Genomic DNA, 25,762 nt, shown 5'->3' with positions numbered 1-25,762 from the left:
CATTCACGGATACATTTCAGCAAAGTTTGTATTCACTTATAAGCAGAGGCGGACTGGCCGTCGCACGATCGGGAGATTTCCCGGTCGGCCGGCCAGCGAGTTCAGGTGGACCGGCCCACAATTGTGTAGCGGCCTGCGAAGTCAGTTGGACCGGCCCACAGTTGTGAGCGGCCGCGAGGTGTCTGCAAGCCGGCCCGGAGCATAATTTATTCCCCGTCAAGACGCCGTGAAAATCCCTGAAATAAACGATATGTGTTTCGAGAACATCCAACCAATATTTATACCACTTGCTTGCTCTACTTACTTACGTCTCATTCATGGTTTTTTATTTATATATTATTTTACTTCATTTAATTCTTCATTATTCAGGCGTTACAGAACTTTCATGGCCATAAATAAATAACACAAACTACAGTTTACTTTAATTTGTTTGTTCTTGAATTGACGTAGAATGCAGCAAAGACTCCTGGGATTGGGAAATGCGTTTATCCAATAAACAGCTTGCAGGTCAAGTCCATTTTCGGAAATGTAGGGGATGAGCGGCCCCACGTCTAGTGGCATGACCCTAGAGACGCGTCAGATAGAGAAGACGAGCAAGTTCGTGGTTGCTTGCTTTTGCTTGTTGTGGCACTCATGGAAGGCAAGAAGAAAAAATAAAAAGGAGGGTCTGAAAAGGCCAGAATAAAAAAGAAGCGGATGCTGGAGGGGGATGCATCTAAGTGCTCAAAAATAACGGATTTATTCCGATGTCAGGCATTAACTAGTTGTGCTGGTGAATTGACAGAAAAACAGTTAGCCAGAGCTCCACCATTGACGTTATTGCTAGGCGGGAGCTAGCACATACTGCTAGTCAAATGTGTATGTGCTGGCTGGTATATTTCAGACGAATTAATGACTTAACTGATCTTTCTCTTTTAATGGATGGAGAATATGTTAACAGATTTGGAACAGTAGTAGTAGTCATGTAGTCGTGTCAACACGTTACACCGGTATTACCGAGTATAAACGGTATAAACTTTGAAACTAGTTCAACCGCCATCTTCTCTGTCAACTCTCCTCTCACACTCGGTGGCAGCGTCTTATAACGTTATATATATAATAGAGATGTCCCGATCTCATTTTTTAGCTCCCGATCCGATTCCGATATTTTCATGTTGCTCCCGATCCGATCCCGATATTTCCTGATACTGGATTTTCAATACTGATTTCCGATATCACTTTTTGTGTTGACAAACAACATTTAATTTCCAGTACATTAAGAAATAGACAGGCATCCAAGCTGAGCTCAATAGCTTTTATTCTCTCACGTTAACATAACATAACATAAGCATTACTTGTAAACATAACATAAAGTAAAGTTTTGGTTACTTAACTTATTTGAGGCAACAAGTTTCCACCCTTTTTTCATGTAAGCTTATTATTTTTTACAATGTGGGCGGGTAATAATAGTGTAATAGAGCTTATTTCCTCCATCTTAATCTACTGCACTGACTTCTTCAGTTCAGTGCAGGTTTTGTTTAATGAAAACCAACATCTGCACCATCTCGGCTGACAACCGGTTCCTTTTCTCATCAAGGACATTCGCACTGCACCATACAGTCTCTCACTGTCCACCGATGTACAAGGTGCACAAAGAAACTTTGTGGCTGTATCAGCCAGTGCGGGTCGCTGTGTAGCATGTGCCCGCCAGTAGTATAGAGGATTCTATGACCTTGGGATGGTTTGTTCAGCCAGCATTGAGAAGAGCCGTGGAATAATCCATAATAATGTAAGGTTTAGAAGCTAAATATTTGAAAGTTGTAGAATAAATTAATATCATTTATATTGGAGTTAATTTTTCTAGAAATGTACTTACAATGTTTAGTCAGTTAATCATTTACATATTTATATCACACAATTATTGCTTACATATTTACATGTTTACATATTTAGCACAGTCAGGATATTCTGTTGAATCTGCCTCTCTGATTCCCTCACGTTTACCTCACGTTTGTCTTAATTCTAGCTTCTGATTGGTTAGTTCAGTCACGTGATGGGTCCGAACAAGGAAGTGTTTGAAAATAGTTTCGCGTCGCGGCCGTCTCCAACCTTTGTTGTCTGAAAGGTAAATGCCTTCTTCCTTGGTGCCACGTACACTCCCCGCTTCCTTTGGCATCTCTGTTTCCATTTCTCAGTTTCCACCTGATGTTTCTACAAAACCAATCAAGGTCGGTTTCACAGAATTAACCTTTAGATTTTGCACACTAGGGGTGTAACGGTACACAAAAATCTCGGTTCGGTACGTACCTCGGTTTTGAGGTCACGGTTCGGCTCATTTTCGGTACAGTAAGAAAACAAAATGCAAAATATAAATTTGCTGGTTGTTCATAACACACTTTTATGCTTTTAACAATAGGAACATTAGACAATACAAAGCTAGAATTCTGCTCAAAAATATAAATGCAGGATTCTGAAATGTAGAAATAAAAATAAATATCATAGGCTCAGGCTGTTTCTTTAAAAAAAAAAAATTCTCCATTTGCAAAATTGAACAATTGCAACATTCAACAGTAAATTGCTGCTCAGATTAAATAACCAATAACATAAATAAGGCTCTGACTGTTTCTTTAAAAACAAATCTCTTCTCAATCTAAAGTGCAACAATGACAATTGCAACACTGAACAGTTCGAAGTTGTTGCTCAGATTAACTTTTACTTCCCCCCCCGAATCTTTAGCCCTGATGACTTTCACTCAATCTTCATGTTTTTTGCCAGAAAAATCAGTTTATCCACATTATCTGCAGAAAGAGCAGACCTGCTTGCAGTTACAATGTCTCCAGCTGTGGAAAATACCCTCTCACTGGGCACGGAGGTAGCAGGTATGGCGAGGTAGTGTCTGGCTAACTTGGAAGTAAGAGGAAAGAAGGGCTCATTGGTCTTCCACCACAGAAGTGGGTCAGAATCCAGTGGAATGCAGTTGACTGCCTTGTATGAGGTAACCTCTTCTTTCACCAGCTGCAAAGTAGGCTTGTGTCCCACCTGAGTCTTGAAGAGTGTACCGAACAGTTCAGCCATTGCAGACTTCTTGACAGGTGGAGATGATTCAGGTGCCTCTGTTCCTGAGGTTGAACTGGCTGCTAATGTCCCTGTGGCCTTCAGACTCTGCAAAATAAAATGACAAAAAATGTATGAATATTTAATGAGTACCATTAACACCAGTTTCTTTGTTTCAAATTAAAAAAGACATTTCTACATAGAAAAATTATTATAATATCTTTTCTTCCATTGACACAATCTTTGATGAAGCTGTTATAGATTCTGTCACAACAGGCATACTCCACATGAGGTAGGGCCTTGAACCTGGGGTCAAGGGCTGTGCATTTGTGGAGGAAGTAGGGCTGGGGCGATATTCCAAAAATGATCACGATTATTTTTTCGATATTGATTATCGATATTAATCACGATATATGATTTGATACTGCTGAAGCCTGAAGAAACTAGAGTGTTCATTAGTTGAACCATACTTTTTTGTTTATTACCATATTTGTGATAAGGGAACATTTAATCACATTTAAATATCAACATTTAACTTCACAAACGTGTTTTATCTGCTTCCAACAGAACAATATAAGTTAGCTTGCCTTGTAACCTATTGAAAATAATGTAAATAAAAATAAAAGCTCTGACTTCTTTCACATTAAACTCCTTTGGCAGGGCTTAGAGGTGCAACCAATACATAAAAAGTAAAAAAGTGGATGATCAAAGGCCCTGGCACATGAACTGAACTTTAATATATAAAATAGGAACTACGTATTGCTTACGTAAGTGCGAAATGGAAACATTGAAAAACCAGATATTATGCTACATAAAATAATGTGTTTAAAACTAAAAGATCTGTGAGTGACTATCACATCAAACTCCTTTGGCAGGGAGGCAACAATCTCAAATGTTTGTAGAGGTTTATTTCTGCTGTTAGAATTTATTTATTTATTTTACTTTTTTTTATATCGAGCATTTATGTCTAATGCTTATCGTCGTAATCGACGTGAGTTTTATCGCGATGAATAATCGTAATCAAATTATTGCCCAGCCCTAGGAGGAAGTCTTCACAATCAGAGTATCGGTCCTCGAGGTTGTCTCTGATAGCAGCCTTGACTTGACTAACTGTTTTACTGTCTCCTTCACTGGGTTCCATAGACTTCAGCACTGTGGTTTTGAGGGGCAGGATCATAGAAGCTGAAGGTGTGGCCTCAGTGCTTATCAGGCCTAAAAAAAAAATTGGTTTGGTTCCGGTTTCCGACCGACCCTGTAAATTTATGTGCGATCCAAATTATTTTATGAGCTTTACATTTTTTATTTTTTTTTATGCAAACTATAATTACGTTTTGGTACAGCACCTCTTCATTCTGTACAAGGATGAGCGAATTTTCTCGTTTTTAAATGAAAACAACCTACCTATCATTCGCTGCCGCTGGAAAAAAAAAAATAAAAAAAATCAAGACCTCAACTATCTCCTCTGCCATCCTCACATCCTGGTCAGACAGTGTGGTTATATCTTTGTTTTTCTTGATGACTTTTTCTGTCAGTGCACTGAGTACACTGCTGCTTGCTGCTCCAGGTACCTCTCCAGCATGTTGTGACTGGAATTCCAGCGAGTGGAGACATCCTGAATAAGGGTGTGTTTCGGTACATTGAGCATCTCCTGTTTGCTTTCAAGTAAGTGTGCAGACGTTGAGCTACGGTGAAAGAAAGAGACAATCCTTCTCACTCTACCTAGCACTCTAGACACTTGGTTGAGTCCTGTTGCTTTTTGTGAAGCTACATTTATTGTGTGAGGGAAACATCCAATTTGGGGGCCCAGACCAGCTTCTTTTACTGCATTTACAATGTTCCTTGCATTGTCTGTTGTGACAGGTATTGTTGTTCCTGGCCTCTCGAGCTTCCACTCCAATACAGTCCCCTTAAGTCCCTCTGCTAGATTTGCGCTGGTGTGTTGTTCATAAATGGGCCGAGTTTGCAGAAAATGGCTTGCTAAAGTCCACTCAGGGGTGATGTGATGGGCAGTCACAGTTATGTAGCTCTCTGTAGCTCTGGATGTCCATCCATCTGTTGTGAGTGCAATGGAAGATGCAGAGGACAGATCTTGGGTAACAGCAGATTTAGTTTTTTCATTCCGGTATGATTTTCTGGCTAAAATGTGGGCGCGAAGGTAATTGATATCGGGGCTCAATTACCTTTATCGTGTGTTTGAAGCCAACGTTCTCTACCACTGAATACGGTCTTAAATCTGCAGCTGTAAAAACACCAATGGCATTTGTTATTGCTTTAGCCCGATCTGACTCACCAGGGAGAGGCTGTTTAAATGCGGTGGGGAGCTTTGTTTGCACTACGCTCGTCTTTCTAGACGTTGTAGCGATGTGCACGTGGGGGTGGTGCCGTTTCAAATGAGTCAACATGTTTGACGTGTTGCCAAAAACATACCTGATCACAGATGAACAATGTCGGCAAACCGCTTTGGTTTTATCAACCTCTCTTTGCCCTAGTTTATAGCTAACCGGGAAGCCGAAGTGTTCCCAAACGGGAGACCGTAATGTCGCGGGAGGGTCCTCAATCTCTGGCTTATTGCCAACGCTAGCGGCATTAGCATTGGCCATGACGGTCGCTACTACTGCTGTTAGGTGTGTCACGGTGCGCGCAACTGTGCATGTTCCACACATGCGGTCCTCTACTTAATATGTCCGTATGGAAACTCGTTCGGTACGCTTCCGTACCGAACCGAGCACCCCGTATCGAAACGGTTCAACACAAATACATGTACCGTTACACCCAATTTCATTGTCTACACATAAATACATCCATACAAGGAGTTTGTGTGCATTCATGCGAAATATAAACATTGTATATGCTTTATATACAAACAACTACAGTGGTATGAGTCCATAAAAACTCCATGGCTCTTCCAGAAAGTTAGTTGGTAGTAAGTGAGTGTGAGTGAGTCAGATACTGAGTGTATACCTAAGTATTTCAGTAGAAATAGCATATCACCTTCTGCTTCCTCCTTTTCTTCAGTGAGTCAGCATATTCCCTTAGCAGGGCATTAGTGCTGACTTTATACATGGACACAAAATCGTCCATTCTCTTGAAGCGCCTGCTCTGGAGCCTGTTTTTTTTTTCAAGTCCCACTGGCTCTTCTCCATGATCCCTTGGGTCCTGTTGTCCTGTGTGTAGTTCTGGATTGACACATAGAAATTGTGCCCAATTGAAACATTTGTCAATAATTAGTATGTTCGCCCTTTCATCAAATCAATGCACCCACACTAAATGAGGACTAGGAATAAATTAAGAAGAGGGGTCGGGGGCGGGGGGGGGGGGGGGGGGTGGCTTTCTCTGCTTTCCACCCTTTCTGGAACACACACACTCGGGGGTGTGACATTATTAAGGACACACTGGCTCACCCAAAGCAGTGGGCAGCCACAGTGCAGCTCAAAGGGAGCACTGGAGCAGTGGTTGTGCTTGTGGCATGTTCAATAATATTACAGTATTTCCTAAGGAATAGGCCTATATGAGCAACATGATGACATTTCTATCAACTTTGATCTGATATTATACCTGTTTCCCTGTACTTGCTGCTTTCTCAAATTTCTTCGACAGCTGCACATAAACTGGCCCTTTCCCGTGGCGTCCCAGGTCACCTGAGGATAGGGTAAGTGGGAAAGAAATGAACTTATGGGACAATAACCCCGATTTATGTATTGGAATTTATGTAGAGGACACCACAGAGCTAGAATAAAAGGTTTTGGACTTTAATTGGGAACAGGCTGTGTTTACTCCAGACTAACCCAGGAGGAGGCCAGTCCACAAAGGAGCTTGAGGGAGGAGATGCTGCAGTAGAGTGGGAATAATACTTGGGCATCGATACAGATTTGGGTCACCATCTCTGTCCATTTGCAAATTTTTTAGCAAATCTTGAAAATGCAGAAGAAATGGCGATGGCCCCAATTCACTCTGGTATAAAAAGGAAAAATTGATATTGGGGTAACTTTGGCAAACACACACATCACCTCCAATTAATTAATTTGGATATGATAAGCAAACAATTTTTACTGATACCATGTTTACACATCATGTGTTATAATGAATGGACTTGTTGTTGTTATATGACCTAATGTAACATTCCATTCGTAACAGTGAGTTCAAGTGTTGTTTTTGGTTTCTCTTAGACCCTCTACCTTAATGTAATCTGGGTGACCTCATCGGTTGCTTAAATGCTCTGCACCTCCCAATACCCAACTTAGGAAAGACACAAAGGTGCTGCTGCCACCCATTTACCTATCCCAAATTCTTCCTCCTCTCTTCTAAGGTGTTGCCATCCGCAAAGGTGCTGCCATTCATGTACATACCCCAAATTCTTCCTCCTCAATCTTGGCCTCGTCTATGGCTTGGTCTATCCCCTGCAGATGGACCTGCAGGTTCTGAAAATGTTTTTCAACATTCACTGCACTGCAAGGGCTGGAGAAGATGACAGCTGTGCTAATGACGACATCATCAAGCTCATGCATGGTTCGGGCTTGAGTCATTGTCCCGATCACATGCATGGCTAGATGGTAATGTTTGCTAGCACTGTAAAGAAAGGCGTGTTGAATTAGTATAACAAAGAATACACTATCAGAATACAACAGAATAAATTATCAATTTCATTGTTACTCACTGCTTCTTGCAGAGACTCATTCTTCATAATGTGGCTTAGGCATATATGAAGAATGGGGAGTTCAGCACAATCTGCCTGTCCCTCTCCAGTCACAATCCCGTAATACCTCGGAGAGGAGTAAAACACAGAGCTTGATTGCACTGCTATCCCTCTACATTTTTTGCACATTTAAATGTAATCAGTTTTTATAATATATATATATATATATTTGTTTTGTGAATCTGTCTTTTTGGCTGTGTGAATACTGAAATTTGCCTCTAGGGATGAATAAAGTACTAATTTGCCTCTGGGGATGAATAAAGTACGTATAGTATAATTTAATACCTCTTCAGGAGCTCTGGGAGGGATTGGAGAAGGACTGATGAGCCATCACACATGACCATCACTGGCCTTCTTCGCACTGCCTGCCCATGCTGCCTCACAGCATCAGTCAGGAAGGCCGCAATGAAATGGGAGACTGATACTGTCGTTTGGTCAGTTGTGACAAATGTAGCCACAGGGAGGGGGGAAAACCCTTTATGTGGGTGTCTCACCACTATCTCATATATGTAAAATGGTTTAGGGTCTCCCATTGACCTGTGGACCACACTGCCAGTGGCATCAATGTCGTGTTTACACTGGTCATAGTAAACATTTATGGTCTTTGCAGACCAGAGCATCACAGCCTTCGTTTTCTGGGAGATCTGCTGTATTACAGCAGACTCAGTCCCCCGCTCCTCCTCCGCCATCATTTTTACACAAAGCATGTCGTCTTCATGCAGGCGATTCTGTCCTCTCTTCTCAGAAGACAGAGTCTTCAAAACCCCTGCTGTTGGGACTCCATCCCTGCAGCCTGACTCGTAAATGTCCTCACCAAGCCCCTGGAGTTTCTCAAGAAACAAGCTCCTAGGGAGCTGGTTTTGGAGTGCCTCCGCCAGGACCTCCCTTTCGCTGGCACGAACAGGCCTGCGTACCAGCTGCCTCCTGCTGTGCCTCACAAATTCCCCTGTGAAGGTCAAATTGGCCATCAGGGAGTTATCGTCAATGGTGAGCTCTACCTGGACAGGGCAATCTTCAATGGCACAATACGCAGAAGCCTTGAACAGGGCCCCACGCCTCCCTGATCCCACTGTCTTCACAGCATTCCGCTTGAAAGCAAAGCTGCAGTACGGGTTGACCTCCTTGATTCCCTTTGACATCACCGCAGTCCAGTCGAGGCTGGAGAATTGCCGCTTCACCTGGGTCTTCCTCAGTGCCTTCCAGTCTTCTTTGGAAAGGCAGGACAATGAGGCTAAGAATCAAAAAAATATTTGTCTGGGCTGAAGGCAGCGGAGGTTGCTGGTGACATTGCGCAAGTGGTGTTGCAGGAATGAGGCTAGGGTGCAGGAGACGCTGCAGAGCCATCAGAAGGGCTGGCGACATTGCACAAGTGGTGTTGCAGGAGTGAGGCGAGGGTGCAGGAGATGCTGCAGAGCCATCAGAAGGGCTGGTGTGGCCGGAGGGTGCAGGAGATGCTGCAGAGCCATCAGAAGGGCTGGTGTGGTCACCTCAGGTGTGGTCATCACCTCTGTTGTGGTCATCTGGGGCTGATAGAATAACAGCATAAAAAAAAATCATATCTTGTTCTGAAATGAATAATTGGTTACAGTAATCTCCATGACTCCCATTTGCCTGCGTTTGTCTGGTAGCCCAGGGCCTCTTGATCAAACAGAACGAGTGAATGTTTGAGCAAACTGATTTCTGTCTGTCATCTTTAAGACCCCAAGGGGTCACATGCAGCAGAAGGGGCCCAGGGAAACAACCATATTTGTATTGTTACGACCCAGCTCGTTTTAAGAGTGTGACGGCCCCTGTCTAGTGTTGATGTGGTTGACCAGTTATTGTTTCTCCTCCGTCCTTGAAGGTACCATCATCAGAGTGGATTGGGAGCACCTGGTTCAGGCGCTCCTGAAAGTATAAAAACCCTGACTCAACTCTGCTCTTGCTCTCGCATTTTGCTGCTTCCCCGCCAGCAGCAGCAGCACATTCTCTTTGTTTTGTTTCTGCTTTGTTTTGCATAATATAACTTCAGTTGTCTTAATTTAATAAATCCATTCGTTTATTGCCATCTTTTGTCCTACGCTGTATTTGCTATAGCCTAGGAGTCGGGCTATGACAAATTGGGGGCTCGTCCGGGAAGTTTGTTCCCGTTTTTGTGCGATTATTTGTAAATGTAGTTGTGAATTTGGTATTTTGTTACAGTATATCACCAGGCGGTAGGGTGTTTGTTTAGAGCTACACTAGTGGTAGTGCTAGTGGTGTGCTCTGGTTTGGATCCTTTGTTCTCCGGTTTAGCTGTGCAGGTGCACGCCTGTAAACGTTTTGTTTGCTTTAGTGGGAGAGTGTAGAGGAAAGGACGCGTTGGATGGTAGCTTTGTTAGGTAAGTAGACTATTTCAGGAAGATTGTGTAGTGTTTCTTGCCTGAATTTGGACATTTGAGTATTTGTTTGCCTGTTGTTTTGTGCTGCAATCAGCTGATCCGGATATCATTCGCAGGTTGCTTGTGCGCAGTCTGGTAAAATGGGGAGGAGTTTTCCCTTGTAGGCTGTAGCAACGTTTCCCTTTGGGTTCGTTGAGCTGGTGTGTAGTGTTGTGGTGAACGTGGGAGGAGCAGTAGTCTCGGGAGCACGTCCCAAGCTGCTGGTGGGGTCGGCAGTTAATGCTTGCTCCACCGGGCTTGCGGGTTTCAGTGCATAAATACCCAACACAACTAACCACATGAAGACTAGGGGGGAGATTAGTTAGCGGGTTGGGTTTAGATAGCGGGGAAACTCCAATCTTATGAGGTTTATTCCTCTGGTGCGCACGAGTGACCGGCGTTGTGGCTATCTGGTCCTTTGGCGTGCATAAAAGTTTGGTGTTGGCCTTGTTGATTGTAGGCTACTACATATTTTGTAATGTCTCAAGTTGAAGCATTTATTGCCGACCCATCTCAGGAATCCCTCGATAAATGCACAAAGGAGCAGTTGCTCAAGGTTGCTGCACATTATTCAGTGGAGGTCGAAGGTGACAAACGTCTCAAAGAGAACGTTAAAGCGGCCATAAGGGATAAGTTATTTGAAGATGGGATAATGTCTGAGGCTAAGATGAATTTTTCTCCAGATCCTCCTGCTGTGTCTTTTCAGACTCATGGGTTATCTTTTGAGCAACAAAGAGGGATTGGCTTGATGCAGACTTTGCCCTCATGCTTCAGAGTGTTCTATCAGGAAAGGCGCAGGAGGCATATTCATCTCTGACTGTGGAGGATAGCTCTAGCTATACCAAAATAAAAGCAGCCGTACTTAGGGCTTATGAACTTGTGCCGGAAGCAAATCGCCAGCGTTTTAGGTCCTGGGAGAAGAAAAATGGCCAAACTTACGCAGAGTTTGTAAGAGACTTGTCAGCTCATTATAAGCGGTGGTTAACTGCACTTGAAGTCACTGTTTTTGGCGAGTTGTGTGATTTGATGATTTTGGAGCAATTTAAAAACAGTCTTCCAGAAAGTATTGCAACTTGCATAACGGAACGGAAAATTACTACAGCTGCTGAAGCTGCTGTTTCAGCTGATAAGTATGTATTGCTCCATAAGGGCAGTTTCAGAGAGCGCTCCGTGGCTCGTGATGGTGTTGGTGCAAGTGGACATGTCCACATGAGGTAGGGCCTTGAACCTGGGGTCAAGGGCTGTGCATTTGTGGAGGAAGTCTTCACAATCAGAGTATCGGTCCTCGAGGTTGTCTCTGATAGCAGCCTTGACTTGACTAAAAGTTGGACTGTCTCCTTCACTGGGTTCCATAGACTTCAGCACTGTGGTTTTGAGGGGAAGGATCATAGAAGCTGAAGGTGTGGCCTCAGTGCCTTATCAGTGTAGTGATGGTTTTTAGTGGTTTAAGGACCTCAACTTTCTCCTCTGCCATCCTCACATCCTGGTCAGACAGTGTGGTTATATCTTTGTTGTTCTTGATGACTTTTTCTGTCAGTGCAGAGTACACTACTGCTTGCCGCTCCAGGTACCTCTCCAGCATGTTGTGACTGGAATTCCAGCGATCGGGGACATCCTGAATAAGGGTGTGTATCGGTATATTGAGCATCTCCTGTTTGCTTTCAAGTATGTGTGCAGCCGTTGAGCTACGGTGAAAGAAAGAGACAATCCTTCTCACTCTACCTAGCACTCTAGACACTTGGTTGAGTCCTGTTGCTTTTTGTGAAGCTACATTTATTGTGTGAGGGAAACATCCAATTTGGGGGCCCAGACCAGCTTCTTTTACTGCATTTACAATGTTCCTTGCATTGTCTGTTGTGACCGGTATTGTTGTTCCTGGCCTCTCGAGCTTCCACTCCAACACAGTCCCCTTAAGTCCCTCTGCTAGATATGCGCTGGTGTGTTGTTCATAAATGGGCTGAGTTTGCAGAAAATGGCTTGCTAAAGTCCACTCAGGGGTGATGTGATGGGCAGTCACAGTTATGTAGCTCTCTGTAGCTCTGGATGTCCATCCATCTGTTGTGAGTGCAATGGAAGATGCAGAGGACAGATCTTGGGTAACGGCAGATTTAGTTTTTTCATAAAGAGAACGTTGTATGATTTTCTGGCTAAAATGTGGGCGAGAAGGTCATTGATATCGGGGCTCAATTACCTTTATCATGTGTTTGAAGCCAACGTTCTCTACCACTGAATACGGTCTTAAATCTGCAGCTATAAAAACACCAATGGCATTTGTTATTGCCTTAGACCGATCTGACTCACCAGGGAGAGGCTGTTTAAATTCGGTGGGGAGATTATTTTGCACTACGCTCGTCTTTCTCAACGTTGTAGCGTTGTGCACGTGGGGGTGGTGCCGTTTCAAATGAGTCAACATGTTTGACGTGTTGCCAAAAACATACCTGATCACAGATGAACATTCAATGTCGGCAAACGGCTTTCGTTTTATCAACCTCTCTTTGTCCTAGTTTATAGCTAACCGGGAAGCCGAAGTGTTCCCAAACGGGAGACCGTAATGTCGCGGGAGGGTCCTCAATCTCTGGCTTGTTGCCAATGCTAGCGGCATTACCATTGGCCATGACAGTCGCTACTACTGCTGTTAGGTGCGTCACGGTGCACGCAACTGTGCATGTTCCACACATGCAGTCCTCTGCTTAATATGTCCGTATGGAAACTCGTTCGGTACGCCTCCGTACCGAACCGAGCACCCCGTACCGAAACGGTTCAATACAAATACATGTACCGTTGCACCCAATTTCATTGTATACACATAAATACATGCATAGAAGGAGTTTGTGTGCATTCATGTGAAATATAAACATACTGTATATGATTTATATACAAACATCTACAGTGGTATGAGTCCATAAAAACTCCATGCCTCTTCCAGAAAGTTAGTTAGTAGTAAGTGAGTATGATACTGAGTGTATACATTAGAGCCCGACCGATATATTTTTAAGGCCGATACCGATACGAATATTTTGTGATTTAAAAATCCGATATGCCGATATATCGGCCGATATATATATATATTAAAAAAATCCAAAAACGCGCAACAAAACAAACACATTTCCCTAACATTGGTTATTTGTAGTTATCCTTTAAATCCTTTTCACTCTCAGCTAACACGTAACAACAGCAAAACTGGACATGGTAGTCATGAATTAAGTCATGCTTATCGACTTTAGAGAATTGATGGGGATGTTCTTTTAATTGTTATTCAAGCAATGTATGTCTCGTGACAGTTGCCAACTTGCACACATGAACAACACCGATGATCTCCGTCGATCTCTGTCATTCACTCTGCCTAACTCTGGCTGAATCAGCGGGTTTGGGCGTTAGAGCGCCCTCTGGTGGACCAACTTAATATTAGTCAACTTTAATATTAATTTATCGGCCATTATAAATGCCGATACAGAATAGTTTGAAAAATGCCTAATATCGGCCGATAATATCGGCCTGCCGATATATCGGTCGGGCTCTAGTATACATAAGTATTTAAGTAGAAATGGCATATCACCTTCTGCTTCCTCCTTTGCTTCAGTGAGTCAGCATATTCCCTTAGCAGGGCATTAGTGCTGACTTTATACATGGACACAAAATCGTCCATTCTCTTGAAGCACCTGCTCTGGAGCCTGATTTTTTTTCAAGTCCCACTGGCTCTTCTCCATGATCCCTTGGGTCCTGTTGTCCTGTGTGTAGTTCTGGATTGACACATAGAAATTGTGCCCAATTGAAACATTGGTCAATAATTAGTATGTTCGCCCTTTCATCCAATCAATGCACCCACACTAAATGAGGACTAGGAATAAATTAAGAAGAGGGGTCGGGGGGGTGGCTTTCTCTGCTTTCCACCCTTTCTGGAACACACACACTCGGGGGTGTGACATTATTAAGGACACACTGGCTCACCCAAAGCAGTGGGCAGCCACAGTGCAGCTCAAAGGGAGCACTGGAGCAGTGGTTGTGCTTGTGGCATGTTCAATAATATTACAGTATTTCCTAAGGAATAGGCCTATATGAGCAACATGATGACATTTCTATCAACTTTGATCTGATATTATACCTGTTTAGCTGTACTTGCTGCTTTCTCAAATTTCTTCGACAGCTGCACATAAACTGTCCCTTTCCCGTGGCGTCCCAGGTCACCTGAGGATAGGGTAGGTGGGAAAGAAATGAACTTATGGGACAGTAACCCCAATGTATGTATTGGAATTTATATAGAGGACACCACAGAGCTAGAATAAAAGGTTTTGGACTTTAATTGGGAACAGGCTGTGTTTACTCCAGACTAACCCAGGAGGAGGCCAGTCCACAAAGGAGCTTGAGGGAGGAGATGCTGCAGTAGAGTGGGAATAATACTTGGGCATCGATACAGATTTGGGTCACCATCTCTGTCCATTTGCACATTTTTTAGCAAATCTTGAAAATGCAGAAGAAATGGCGATGGCCCCAATTCACTCTGGTATAAAAAGGAAAAATTGATATTGGGGTAACTTTGGCAAACACACACATCACCTCCAATTAATTAATTTGGATATGATAAGCAAACAATTTTTACTGATACCATGTTTACACATCATGTGTTATAATGAATGGACTTGTTGTTGTTACATGACCTAATGTAACATTCCATTCGTAACAGTGAGTACAAGTGTTGTTTTTGGTTTCTCTTAGACCCTCTACCTTAATGTAATCTGGGTGACCTCATCGGTTGCTTAAATGCTCTGCACCTCCCAATACCCAATTTAGGAAAGACACAAAGGTGCTGCTGCCACCCATTTACCTATCCCAAATTCTTCCTCCTCTCTTCTAAGGTGTTGCCATCCGCAAAGGTGCTACCATTCATGTACATACCCCAAATTCTTCCTCCTCAATCTTGGCCTCGTCTATGGCTAGGTCTATCCCCTGCAGATGGACCTGCCGGTTTTGAAAATGTTTTTCAACATTCACTGCACTGCAAGGGCTGGAGAAGATGACAGCTGCGCTAATGAAGACATCATCAAGCTCATGCATGGTTCGGGCTTGAGTCATTGTCCCGATCACATGCATGGCTAGATGTAATGTTTGCTAGCACTGTAAAGATAAGCGTGTGGAATTAGTATAACAAAGAATACACTATCAGAATACAACAGAATAAATTATCAATTTCACTGTTACTCACTGCTTCTTGCAGAGACTAATTCTTTATAATGTGGCTTGGATGAAGAATGGGGAGTTCAGGAGCTCTGGGAGGGATTGGAGAAGGACTTTTGAGCCATCACACATGACCATCACTGGCCTTCTTCGCACTGCCTGCCCATGCTGCCTCACAGCATCAGTCAGGAAGGCTGCAATGAAATGGGAGACTGATGCTGTCGTTTGGTCAGTTGTAACAAATGTGGTGCCATGCCGTAATTCCGACGTCTCATTGTTCCGACGTCTCAATGGTCCGAAATATTTCCCATTAGATCAACATGCCACTATGCCGACGGTTCAATGTTCCGAAAACGGAACCCATTGGTCCGTTTGTCCGACTTTTCAAAAAGGAGGCGCATTAGGCCGAAGGTTCAATATGCCGAACAGGCCAAGGCGCAATTCCACATGTGTGATTATGAAACCAAAAATAAAAGACGATGTGCGCAGTGCATCGTCTTTTAAGTTCCAGCAGTGCATTCACCACACTCAAAAAAATGAACTAGGGCATGTGTTTGATTAGCAAGCTAGAATTATGTTAACATGAAATGATTGAAACATGTTTTTCGTCATTACATGATTCATTCTTGTTCATAATAGCTGATTTGAAGAAAATGCAGATCAATCAGAAACATATATATCAATCCAATGAGAAGTGGATTAATCAAGACAATGACTGTTGTACTGTGAGCTATTGCGCATGCTCGTTCCCGCCCTTGACCGACCGGATGACACGGACTGATACGGACGACTAGCACTTGCTCCATATTTATCGTATAGCATCCTTCAATTTACGAGGTAAGTAATTCATATCTATAATCACGAATATATATTATTTAACCGTGTGAGTGTTAAATTGTACTTATTAGCCCTTATGATACATTTCCCAAGTTTTCTCTGTCACTCGTTTCCTAGTTAGCGGTAAGTAGCTCAACTCCGCCTTGCTAGGTTTCTATAATTTACACCCATGGACCACCCGAGTATTCTCAAAGTTGATTTTCGTGCTTCGTATTGAAAGAAATGGCAATGTATGTGTATACAACCACCACCGTGTGCATTGGTAGCGGGGAGTGCCACCACATAGTCATAGCCATGTTGATAGCGCACGTGTGCATGGGTAGTGGGGGAGTGCTAGCACATGGTCATAGCCATGGTGTTAGTGCATGTGTGCATCAGTGTTAATTTCGTTGTGTTAATGACACGTTGGATCTTAGCTACAGAGGCGGGCCGTCAGGGCTAGCAAAGCCTTCTCTGCTGGACTAGAACCTTTCAGAACAATACATTATTTTTATTTGACATATAATTGATACCTTTGAATATATATATTTTTTCATTCTATCTATTTTGCGACGAAGCGGCCGCGCGAACCCGACAAGCATGATTGGCCGGCCCACGGGAGGCCGCGGCCCCTATGGCATCTGCCCGAATGCCAGACCGTCCAGTCCGTCGCTGGCGCTAATATATATATTATCGTGCTGGAGGCAACGCAACTGAAGGAAAAATAAATAAATACGTATTTAGACTTATGTGAACAAACTTATTAAAATAGAATGAAAAAAAAAAAAATATATATATATATATATATATATATATATATATATATATATATATATATATATATTAAAAGGTATCAATTATATATTTAATAAATATAATGTATTGTTCTGAAAGGTTCTAGTCCAGCAGAGAAGGCTTTGCTGGCCCTGACGGCCCGCCTCTGTAGCTAAGGTCCGTCCTATTTACTGGAGGAGTGAACGTTGTTTCATGTTTCCGTTGCATAAGAACCTTACGGGAGGGTAATGATTGGAAAATATGCATTTTGAATGTCCAAATAGCACCACCAACATTTTAGTCGCGTCTCATCTCTCATCTTCAGTTGCGTTGCCTCCAGCGCGATAATATATATATATTAGAGCCAGCGACGGTCTGGCATTCGGGCAGATGCCATGTTTATAACATTTTAAAACTGTTCATCTTTCTTTTTTTTTCACCAGAAATACATCAGAAAGGTAGCTGTCCCCCTGCTCAGATTTTTGTCTGCTGATACCTTTAGCCTCACATGGTAAGTTAATATTTGTATCAGATTGTTTATCCATTTGTACAAACATAAATAAACATAACATTAAGCTGATATCAGTGTTAAATAATTTTTGCAAACTGAATTTACTCATTCCTGAGGTTGCCTTATGAGTATTTGCTCACATTTTTTTATAAGGCCTTGCTGTTAACAGAGTTCCTTCAGTTTTATCTGTTCAACATTTGATACTACATTGTGCTGTTAATACAAACTCATCACCTGCATCAATATATAAGCTAAAATAAAAAGTCCACTTGCAAAATTCCTAGATTCTTCGCTCAGAAGATGTGTTAAAGTGCTGACCTGTAGCTTGCTATTTCATGTGAGGAAATGTAGTTTGCATGTTGTCTATGATCATATCTTAAATGTTTTAATGATGCTTGAAATAACAATATTGAGTCTCACTTATTTAGCAAAAAACAACAACAATAAAACCGCCATTAACGTGTTGTGTGGCATGCATGTGTGGGGGAGATGCAAAGTACTGTCCTTTTTCATCATAATAAATATCCTGCTTATTTATTTATCAAGATCACATTCCCTTGACATGTTGCATATGAATTATTTGCTAATCTTTATTTTTATTTTTTTTGTTACAGTGACCTGACCTCTATGTGGCAGTGCAGACATTGTGTAACCAGAGAGATTAGCAGGTACAAATTACTGAAACATTATAAACTACATCATCATTATGGGAGAGGCCAACAATATCAATGCATATATGTAAATTGTCCTTGCACATTCAGGACGTGGACTGGACTCCGAACCCATGTCTATAAAGCTCATTCATTCCAACCTACACAGACTGCGTTGAATTCAGTAACATTTAAATGTGAGGTATGCGGACGTAGTGACCTCTCTACTGAGAGGGATTTTTTTGTTCACATTGGGACACATCTGCGAAGTTGTGAGACGGTTGGTTGTGTATTTCTTGGATGCTCTTTCCAAACCAATATTAATAGTACATTTAACACTCACAAAAAGAGAAAGCATCATCCACACACACTGCAAGATTTTTTTGACTCCCTCAAGAACATGAACCACGACAAGGAGGAGAAAGGGATCTTTGCCGGGCAGTGCTTATGCACCTCCGCCTCCGGCGGTGGTCCCTCAGCGGGGCTCAAGCGGGAGACATTCGCCGCCAACAATCCCTTTCTCCTCCATGTCGTGGTTCAAGTTTGGGGTTAGCAGGGGAGCGTTGACCTCTATATCATTACGACTAGATGTGCCAAAATACATGTTCTAACGCACTACATCTTCTAAGTGGCAAAACATACATTTGAAACTAATACAAATAGAAATTGTTTGTTTTATGACAGACATAACGTAGTTTTAGTTTTAATACAATATTGATAATTTTTATCTATTTTGTGCAGAGCTGGTTTGAACTCATAAATTCAAGCACAAATAAAACGATGTACATATTATATCCCACAGAACACAGACACCGAGGTCAGCGCCTGCAAGGCACAAACTGTGCTGGGAGTCTATGCAATGAAAAGGGAAGGCGCGGAGCCTGGAGACGAACTAGAGGACGTTGGCGTCCTCATCGAGGGAGAGGAGGTGATCAGCGATCTTGGCAACATCGGGATGGCCTTCGTGCTTTTATTTGGACTGATTTACTGCCTTAACTTAACCTACCCAGCAGACCTCAAGTGTACATTCGAAGTGGTACAGAAAATTCTTCTCAATCTGGATGGGCAGAGGCTGTCCTCAAAGGCACAGTTCCTAAAAAATAAGCTGATGGAGTGAATTCCCTCCAGATAGACAGTCTGTGGGGATTTTTTTTTATTTTTATAAGTTTAAAACTAGTTCAGAGGGTCTTGCATGTTTGTTGAGCAGAGAATCTTTTTTTGATGGTGTGTGTGTGTGTGTGTGTGCGTGCCTGCATATGCGTGCCTGCGTCTGCGTGCGTGCTGCGCGTGTGTACCTGCGTTTTTTTTGTGTGTGCGTCTGCATGCCTGCGTATGCGTGCCTGCGTCTGCGTGCGTGCCTGCGTGTGCGTACCTGCGTGTGTGTACCTGCGTGTGTGTACCTGCGTTTTTTTTTGTGTGTGCGTCTGCGTGCCTGCGTACCTGCGTGTGTGTACCTGCGTTTTTTTGGTTTGTGCGTCTGCGTGCCTGTGCGTACCTGCGTGTGTGTACCTGCGTGTACATGCATTTGGGTAAAAAAAATTGCGAGTGTGTGTGTGCACCTGCATTACATCGGTTTTTCAGACCAAATGTTGAATAAAATTGTAAAATTTGAATTTGTATGCTATCTATTATGCACATTTGTTCGTATACAATACATTCTTGTACTAGGAATGAAAGAAACACTTGCAAGATCAACATTAGTTAAACTGACAAACCCCACATGAATTACTACAACAAGGTGAAATTATGTTGGACTAAGTTGTTTGACCAATAATATAATACATTTAAATTGATTTGATAAAAAAAACCTGCAAATTAGTTTAATTTAAATATTAAAATTATGTTCAAATAACATGATTAAGGTTCGCTGACATAACATGATTTGTTTACGTGGAATTTAGGTGGCATGATAAAATCATGTTGGTTCAATGAAGTACAAACAAATAAATTCAACAAGATGCAAATTAGTTAAATGAAAATATTAACATTATGTTCAACCTACACATGTACAATGTGTTCAAATAACATGATTAAGATTCGCTGACATAACATGATTTGTTTACGTGGAATTTAGGTGGCATGATAAAATCACGTTGATCCAATGATTTTTTTTTTTGAGTGCAAGCCAGACTGTTGCTGTGGGCTTGAACGGTCACAAGAGGTGAATTTATGAAGCGCACGTTATAGGCCTACAAGGACTAATACTTTTCCCGCAAAGAAGTCAAACGGTGAGTGAAAAACAAATACAATTTTTATCTTTAGTAGCTTTAGGGCCTATGTGTGTTGTTTACAGTGGTCTTTTAGCCTAAATAATTTCACTGGTATTGATTTAGTCAAACTTATACCTCATTTCGTGTTCTTAGTCAAGTGTGTGTGTGTGCGTGCCCGTGTTGAGAATTAGACCTACGCTCTCTGTCCATGGGGCTTTGCAGACCAGAGCATCACAGCCTTCGGCTTCTGGGAGATCTGCTGTATTACAGCAGACTCAGTCCCCCGCTCCTCCTCCGCCATCATTTTTACACAAAACATCTCGTCTTCATGCAGGCGATTCTGTCCTCTCTTCTCAGAAGACAGAGTCTTCAAAACCCCTGCTGTTGGGACTCCATCCCTGCAGCCTGACTCGTAAATGTCCTCACCAAGCCCCTGGAGTTTCTCAAGAAACAAGCTCCTAGGGAGCTTGTTTTGGAGTGCCTCCGCCAGGACTTCCCTTTCGCTGGCACGAACAGGCCTGCGTTCCAGCTGCCTCCTGCTGTACCGCACAAATTCCCCTGTGAAGGTCAAATTGGCCCTCAGGGAGTCATCGTCAATGGTAAGCTCTACCTGGACAGGGCAGTCTTCAAAGACACAATACGCAGAAGCCTTGAACAGGGCCACATGCCTTCCTGATCCCACTGCCTTCACAGCATTCCGCTTGAAGGCAAAGCTGCAGTACGGGTTGACCTCCTAGATGTCCGTTCTCATCACCGCAGTCCAGTCGAGGCTGGAGAACTGCCGCTTCACCTGGGTCTTCCTCAGTGCCTTCCAGTCTTCTTTGGACATAAAAATGAGGCAAAGAATCTACAAAATATTTCTCTGGGCTGAAGGCGGCGGAGGTAGCTGGTGAGATTGCGCAAGTGGTGTTGCAGGAGTGAGGCAAGGGTGCAGGAGACGCTGCAGAGCCATCAGAAGGGCTGGCGACATTGCGCAAGTGGTGTTGCAGGAGTGAGGCGAGGGTGCAAAGGTGGAGAAGTGAAAGACTAGTTAAAAAGGAAAAAGTCAGCATAACTTTGAATACTGCTTTGTGCACCAGTTTTACTGTCAGTGTGAGCACCAAATAGACCACTAGAGGCCCCTTGTGTTCATCATCATCATCAATAATATCTAGAATAAACCTAGCAATTTAAAAAGATTTATTTAATGCTGAACATTTTCTAACATTCCAGCAGACCTTATAGCAAGAATATAAGAAAAATAGAACTTTAAATAAATGAGTAAAATATATTTTTTCGTATTATTTGTGGAAGAGGGAGCGACGTCGGAGAACCCGACGCAGTCGATTTATAATATTGTAATGACCACGGAAGAAGCAGTGAATGAAGTATTGATTAGACAGCGATTTATTAGATACCTAAGAAACTCTGCAAACTTTCAAAAAATTATTGGACGTCATAGCAGTTATGTACGTATACGCTCACTTGTTTCTTTTGTCATCATCCTCATCGTGTTTCTTTTGTGCATATGACAATAAACACTTTGAATCTTGAATCTTATACAACAGTTAGTAACCAATCAGATCGCTGAATTTAAGCCACCCGTTTTATAAAATATCGTAACTCATGTAGGCTATGCCGTCATGGATGTAGAAATATTCTCGTGTCTATGGGGTTTCTACATGGACATATTAAAGATTTTTTTTTTTATTTCTATTAGATACCTAAACCGTTTGAACACGCAAGACCGGTAAACATAGCAACGCCGGGCAACAAACGCCGGTGCCCAAATCAGAGCTCCCCGCGCTACGGCCATCCGGAGGCGCACAGAGCATTTGGCCTTGATATTATCTATACAATTGTATTGTATTATATACTATTATCTATAGAGCTCCGGGAGTCGCAAACGGCCACAATCACTTTCTCCTCCATGCTGCGGTTCACCCCGGACTGCACTGCAGGGAACGGTTGGCTGGTTGAACGCTGTTAGTAATTTATGCTTCCATGGTCGGTAAACATTGCTGCTATGCTCACTCTGACCATTAGACCTATCGCTTATGATGCTACAATGCTAGAAAACCTTCTTTAATGTGTCGATGTAGAAACCCCGTAGAAAACGAGAATATTTCTACATCCATAAGGCGGATCCTAGACGGCGTAGCCTACATGAGTTATGATATTTTATAAAACGGGTGGCTTAAATCCAGCGATCTGATTGGTTCCTAACTGTTGTATAGTGGGCGTATACATAACGGCTATGACGTCCAATCATTTTTTGAAAGTTTGCAGAGTTCCATATCACGCCGCGCCTGGAAGTAGAAACGGTTACAAAGCGTTGTTATGACATTTTGAGAGATTTTTATGCCACTGTCAGAAACGCTAAAGTGTCTTGTATAGCGACCGTCGTGCATTTTGCAGGCAGCCAGGAGGGTCTACATTTTTGTATTCTTTAAAATAACTTTTTTTTTCGTTTTTTTTATGTAGTGTATCTATCGTTTTGCCATAATTGTGACCGTTTTATAAAAGCAATAGCTCACTTCAGTCAGCGGTATGTGCTCATTATACCACTGTGAAGGTGGTCGCAGGCCCTCCGCTTCGTGTCGGGCCGAACAACGCGCCTTAACAGTGGTATAATGAGCACATACCACAGCCTCGTGAGCTATTACTTAAATAGCTATCGTTCTATTTCATGTAGGCTACGCCGTCTACGTTTCGCCATAATTTCATGTATTGCATTTGGCAGGGGACTTTGGCATGTTGAATTTGGGGACGTCAAAAATATATAATATTTTTTTAACGTTGAATATTTGATTTTGAATTTTTTAACATTGAAAAATAAAGGTGAAAATTATTGTATTGTAAATTGTAAAGAGTTATATTCAGAGGCACAAAACACAGATTTCAATGCATAAATATTCAGTGCTTACAATTCATTGGATTTTTATTTTCAAAATCCTATGGCACAGATTAACTGCGATACACATTTCATAGTGAGTGAGTGCGGGTACAGATTTTAGAGTAGACCTAGGCTACATACAAATATGCATATTGCATATTTTAGCTGTTGCAAATTGCATGATGATGGCACTTTCAAGTAAAGCATAGACAGAACCATAAAAGCTCAAATATGATATTGTATTCTTACCCTTTAGGTGGCATTCTTGAGCTTTCAGCGAACCATGGCGTTAGGCTCAATGCACAATCCGTTGGTAATGTGCAACATTGATCAGGGTTGGTTTTAAATTGGACAGTTTAAATTTCAAACCAAATTCGCATCGCGTCAAACAACTCCCCTGACCAATCAGCAGCCTCTTGGGGATTATTGATTAATTTAAATGGACATCCATAATTTAATATCTTAATTAATTTTTATTTTTTTAGTATGTGTAGCATACCAATGTAAAAAAATTACTCTCATGATTGCTGTTGGTTGCCTTTCCCTGGTAGGAGCCCATGTTTCAAGTTAAAGACCACTGTGAATGAACGTGTGTGTAAATAATGTAGGAACTCGATTTGCGTGAAAGAATTATTCATAAATGTGCATTTAAAAAGTTTTTGAAAGAAATGAGTAAAATTACTTCCGCGTCTCAAAAAAACTTCTGACCTGACGTTTTTGCCTTTAGCAATATTGCTGTTGACTTTGTTGTTTTTTAAGCATCCATTTAGATTGTCACCAGCAACATGTGTATTGTTTTTATTTTAGATACCAGATATTAAATTAATGCTGTAGGCTATAGCTGTAAATGAGCTAGCATATACAGTACTGCGGAGGACGTGTGTGAAAGCAGTTAGTGTTCCGATTAGGAGGGGAATATGCTGTTCATGTAAATATTGTCATTGTTACAAGGATATTTTATTGTCACATGCAGAGATACTGGGTGTAAGGCATGCAGAGAAATTGCATCTAATGGATAGCCTATACTGTGCATAAATGGAGGATGGGGTTTATCTCACTTACCTAATTTTTAGGAAATAAGTAGTCTACATGTCATTTCTTACAAGGCCTTACGCCAACTATTAGTGCTACAAGAAGGGAAGGAGAGTTGAGTTTATCTTAGCACATTTTGTTTAACATGTGCTTGTGTGATAGATTTGAGGCTATGCCGTCAGCAGTGGAGTGTGCTGTAGGGAGGTTGACGCCTTGTCCTAAACCTAGATCCCCCAGAAGATATTGCCTGCCACACACTCCATCCAGGGTTTGAAGCCTCCTGTCTGAAGCCTTTTGTGCTGCAGATAGCTTTGAGCAAAAATAATTTCACTGTACCAGCTTTTCTAGCTTTTCTACACCAAAACAATAAATCCTGTTAAGCAGGTTTTTAAACTCCCAAGGTTTCCATTTACTTCCTATAGAAAGAACTTTGGTGTTGTGTACTACAGTAGAGTATCAGCCAACAGGACAAGCCATATTTATAATTGAAATTGTTTACTATGAAAACATGGTATGAACAAAATTAAATTATGTCCCCATCTCCACCAGACAATTCCGATTTCCAGCATACAGGCAGGTTGTCCGCTGGGTGCCATGCCGTAATTCCGACGTCTCCTTGTTCCGACGTCTCAATGGTCCGAAATATTTCCCATTAGATCAACATGCCACTATGCCGACGGTTCAATGTTCCGAAAACGGAACCCATTGGTCCGAAGGTCCGTTTGTCCGACTTTTCAAAAAGGAGGCGCATTAGGCCGACGGTTCAATATGCCGAATAGGCCAAGGCACAATTCCACATGTGTGATTATGAAACCAAAAATAAAAGACGATAGGCTAAGTTCCAGCAGTGCACTTCACCAAGCCAGACTGTTGCTGTGGGCTTCAACGGTCACAAGAGGTCATATTGAACCGTCGGCCTAATGCGCCTCCTTTTTGAAAAGTCGGACAAACGGACCAATGGGTTCCGTTTTCGGAACATTGAACCGTCGGCGTAGTGGCATGTCGATCTAATGGGAAATATTTCGGACCATTGAGACGTCGGAACAATGAGGTGTCGGAATTACGGGCAGGCCCCGTCCGCTGGGCGGACGGAGTTCTAGGCAGGGACATCAGGAAAGCCATACCGTCATGTGTTTTTGCAGCAAAAAGGAGGCAGTTTGCAGGAGAAGTGGCCCCGTTTGGAAGACTGACTAAATTCATAGTGAAAAACTGTACTGGTAAAATGAATTAGATTAGATTCGATTTATTTGTCATTGCACAGGAAATGCAATGCACTCACATACTGGACTCGTTAAAAAAAAAGAAAGGTAGTATAATAAATAGTCCAAAAATATATTCTCATCATCTCATTCACTCAGTACGTTGATGTTGTCATCATACACTATACCATCAACTCAGTTCCATTGTAACTAATAAACTAACTAAAGAGTACCGATACGTGTTTTCTCCCAATTTCTTTCACGTATGTTATATTACATGTTGAAATGCGAGTGTCGTGCGAGATGGAGGCTGACTGCCTTATCTTTGGCAACCATCTGGAGGGAAGTGGTGAGGGGGGGCAGGGCAGCACAAGACAAGACAGCACTGCTTTATTGTA

General features: G+C 42.3%; 1 protein-coding gene and 1 long non-coding RNA gene across 2 annotated transcripts; one reads left to right on the top strand and one right to left on the bottom strand.

Annotated features, from left to right (window-relative positions):
* Nucleotides 1–2,060: 2,060 nt before the first annotated feature.
* On the bottom strand, nt 2,061–6,108 carry LOC130393725 (zinc finger BED domain-containing protein 4-like). The gene is made up of 2 exons (XM_056604435.1): nt 6,025–6,108; nt 2,061–3,141 (listed from the first exon to the last, which is right to left on the bottom strand). The coding sequence occupies exons 1-2, from the start codon at nt 6,094–6,096 to the stop codon at nt 2,728–2,730; spliced, it is 486 nt and encodes a 161-aa protein (XP_056460410.1). The 5' UTR covers nt 6,097–6,108; the 3' UTR covers nt 2,061–2,727.
* A 9,641-nt stretch (nt 6,109–15,749) lies between these two features.
* On the top strand, nt 15,750–19,285 carry LOC130392902 (uncharacterized). The gene is made up of 4 exons (XR_008897065.1): nt 15,750–16,134; nt 17,331–17,398; nt 18,013–18,066; nt 18,851–19,285. It is a non-coding gene; the product is annotated as an uncharacterized LOC130392902 (long non-coding RNA).
* The last annotated feature ends 6,477 nt before the right edge of the window (nt 19,286–25,762 follow it).

Source organism: Gadus chalcogrammus, chromosome 12 (assembly GCF_026213295.1).
Source record: "Gadus chalcogrammus isolate NIFS_2021 chromosome 12, NIFS_Gcha_1.0, whole genome shotgun sequence".
In the NCBI taxonomy this organism is placed as follows: Eukaryota; Metazoa; Chordata; class Actinopteri; order Gadiformes; family Gadidae; genus Gadus; species Gadus chalcogrammus.
This window is presented reverse-complemented; position numbering and strand designations above follow the sequence as displayed.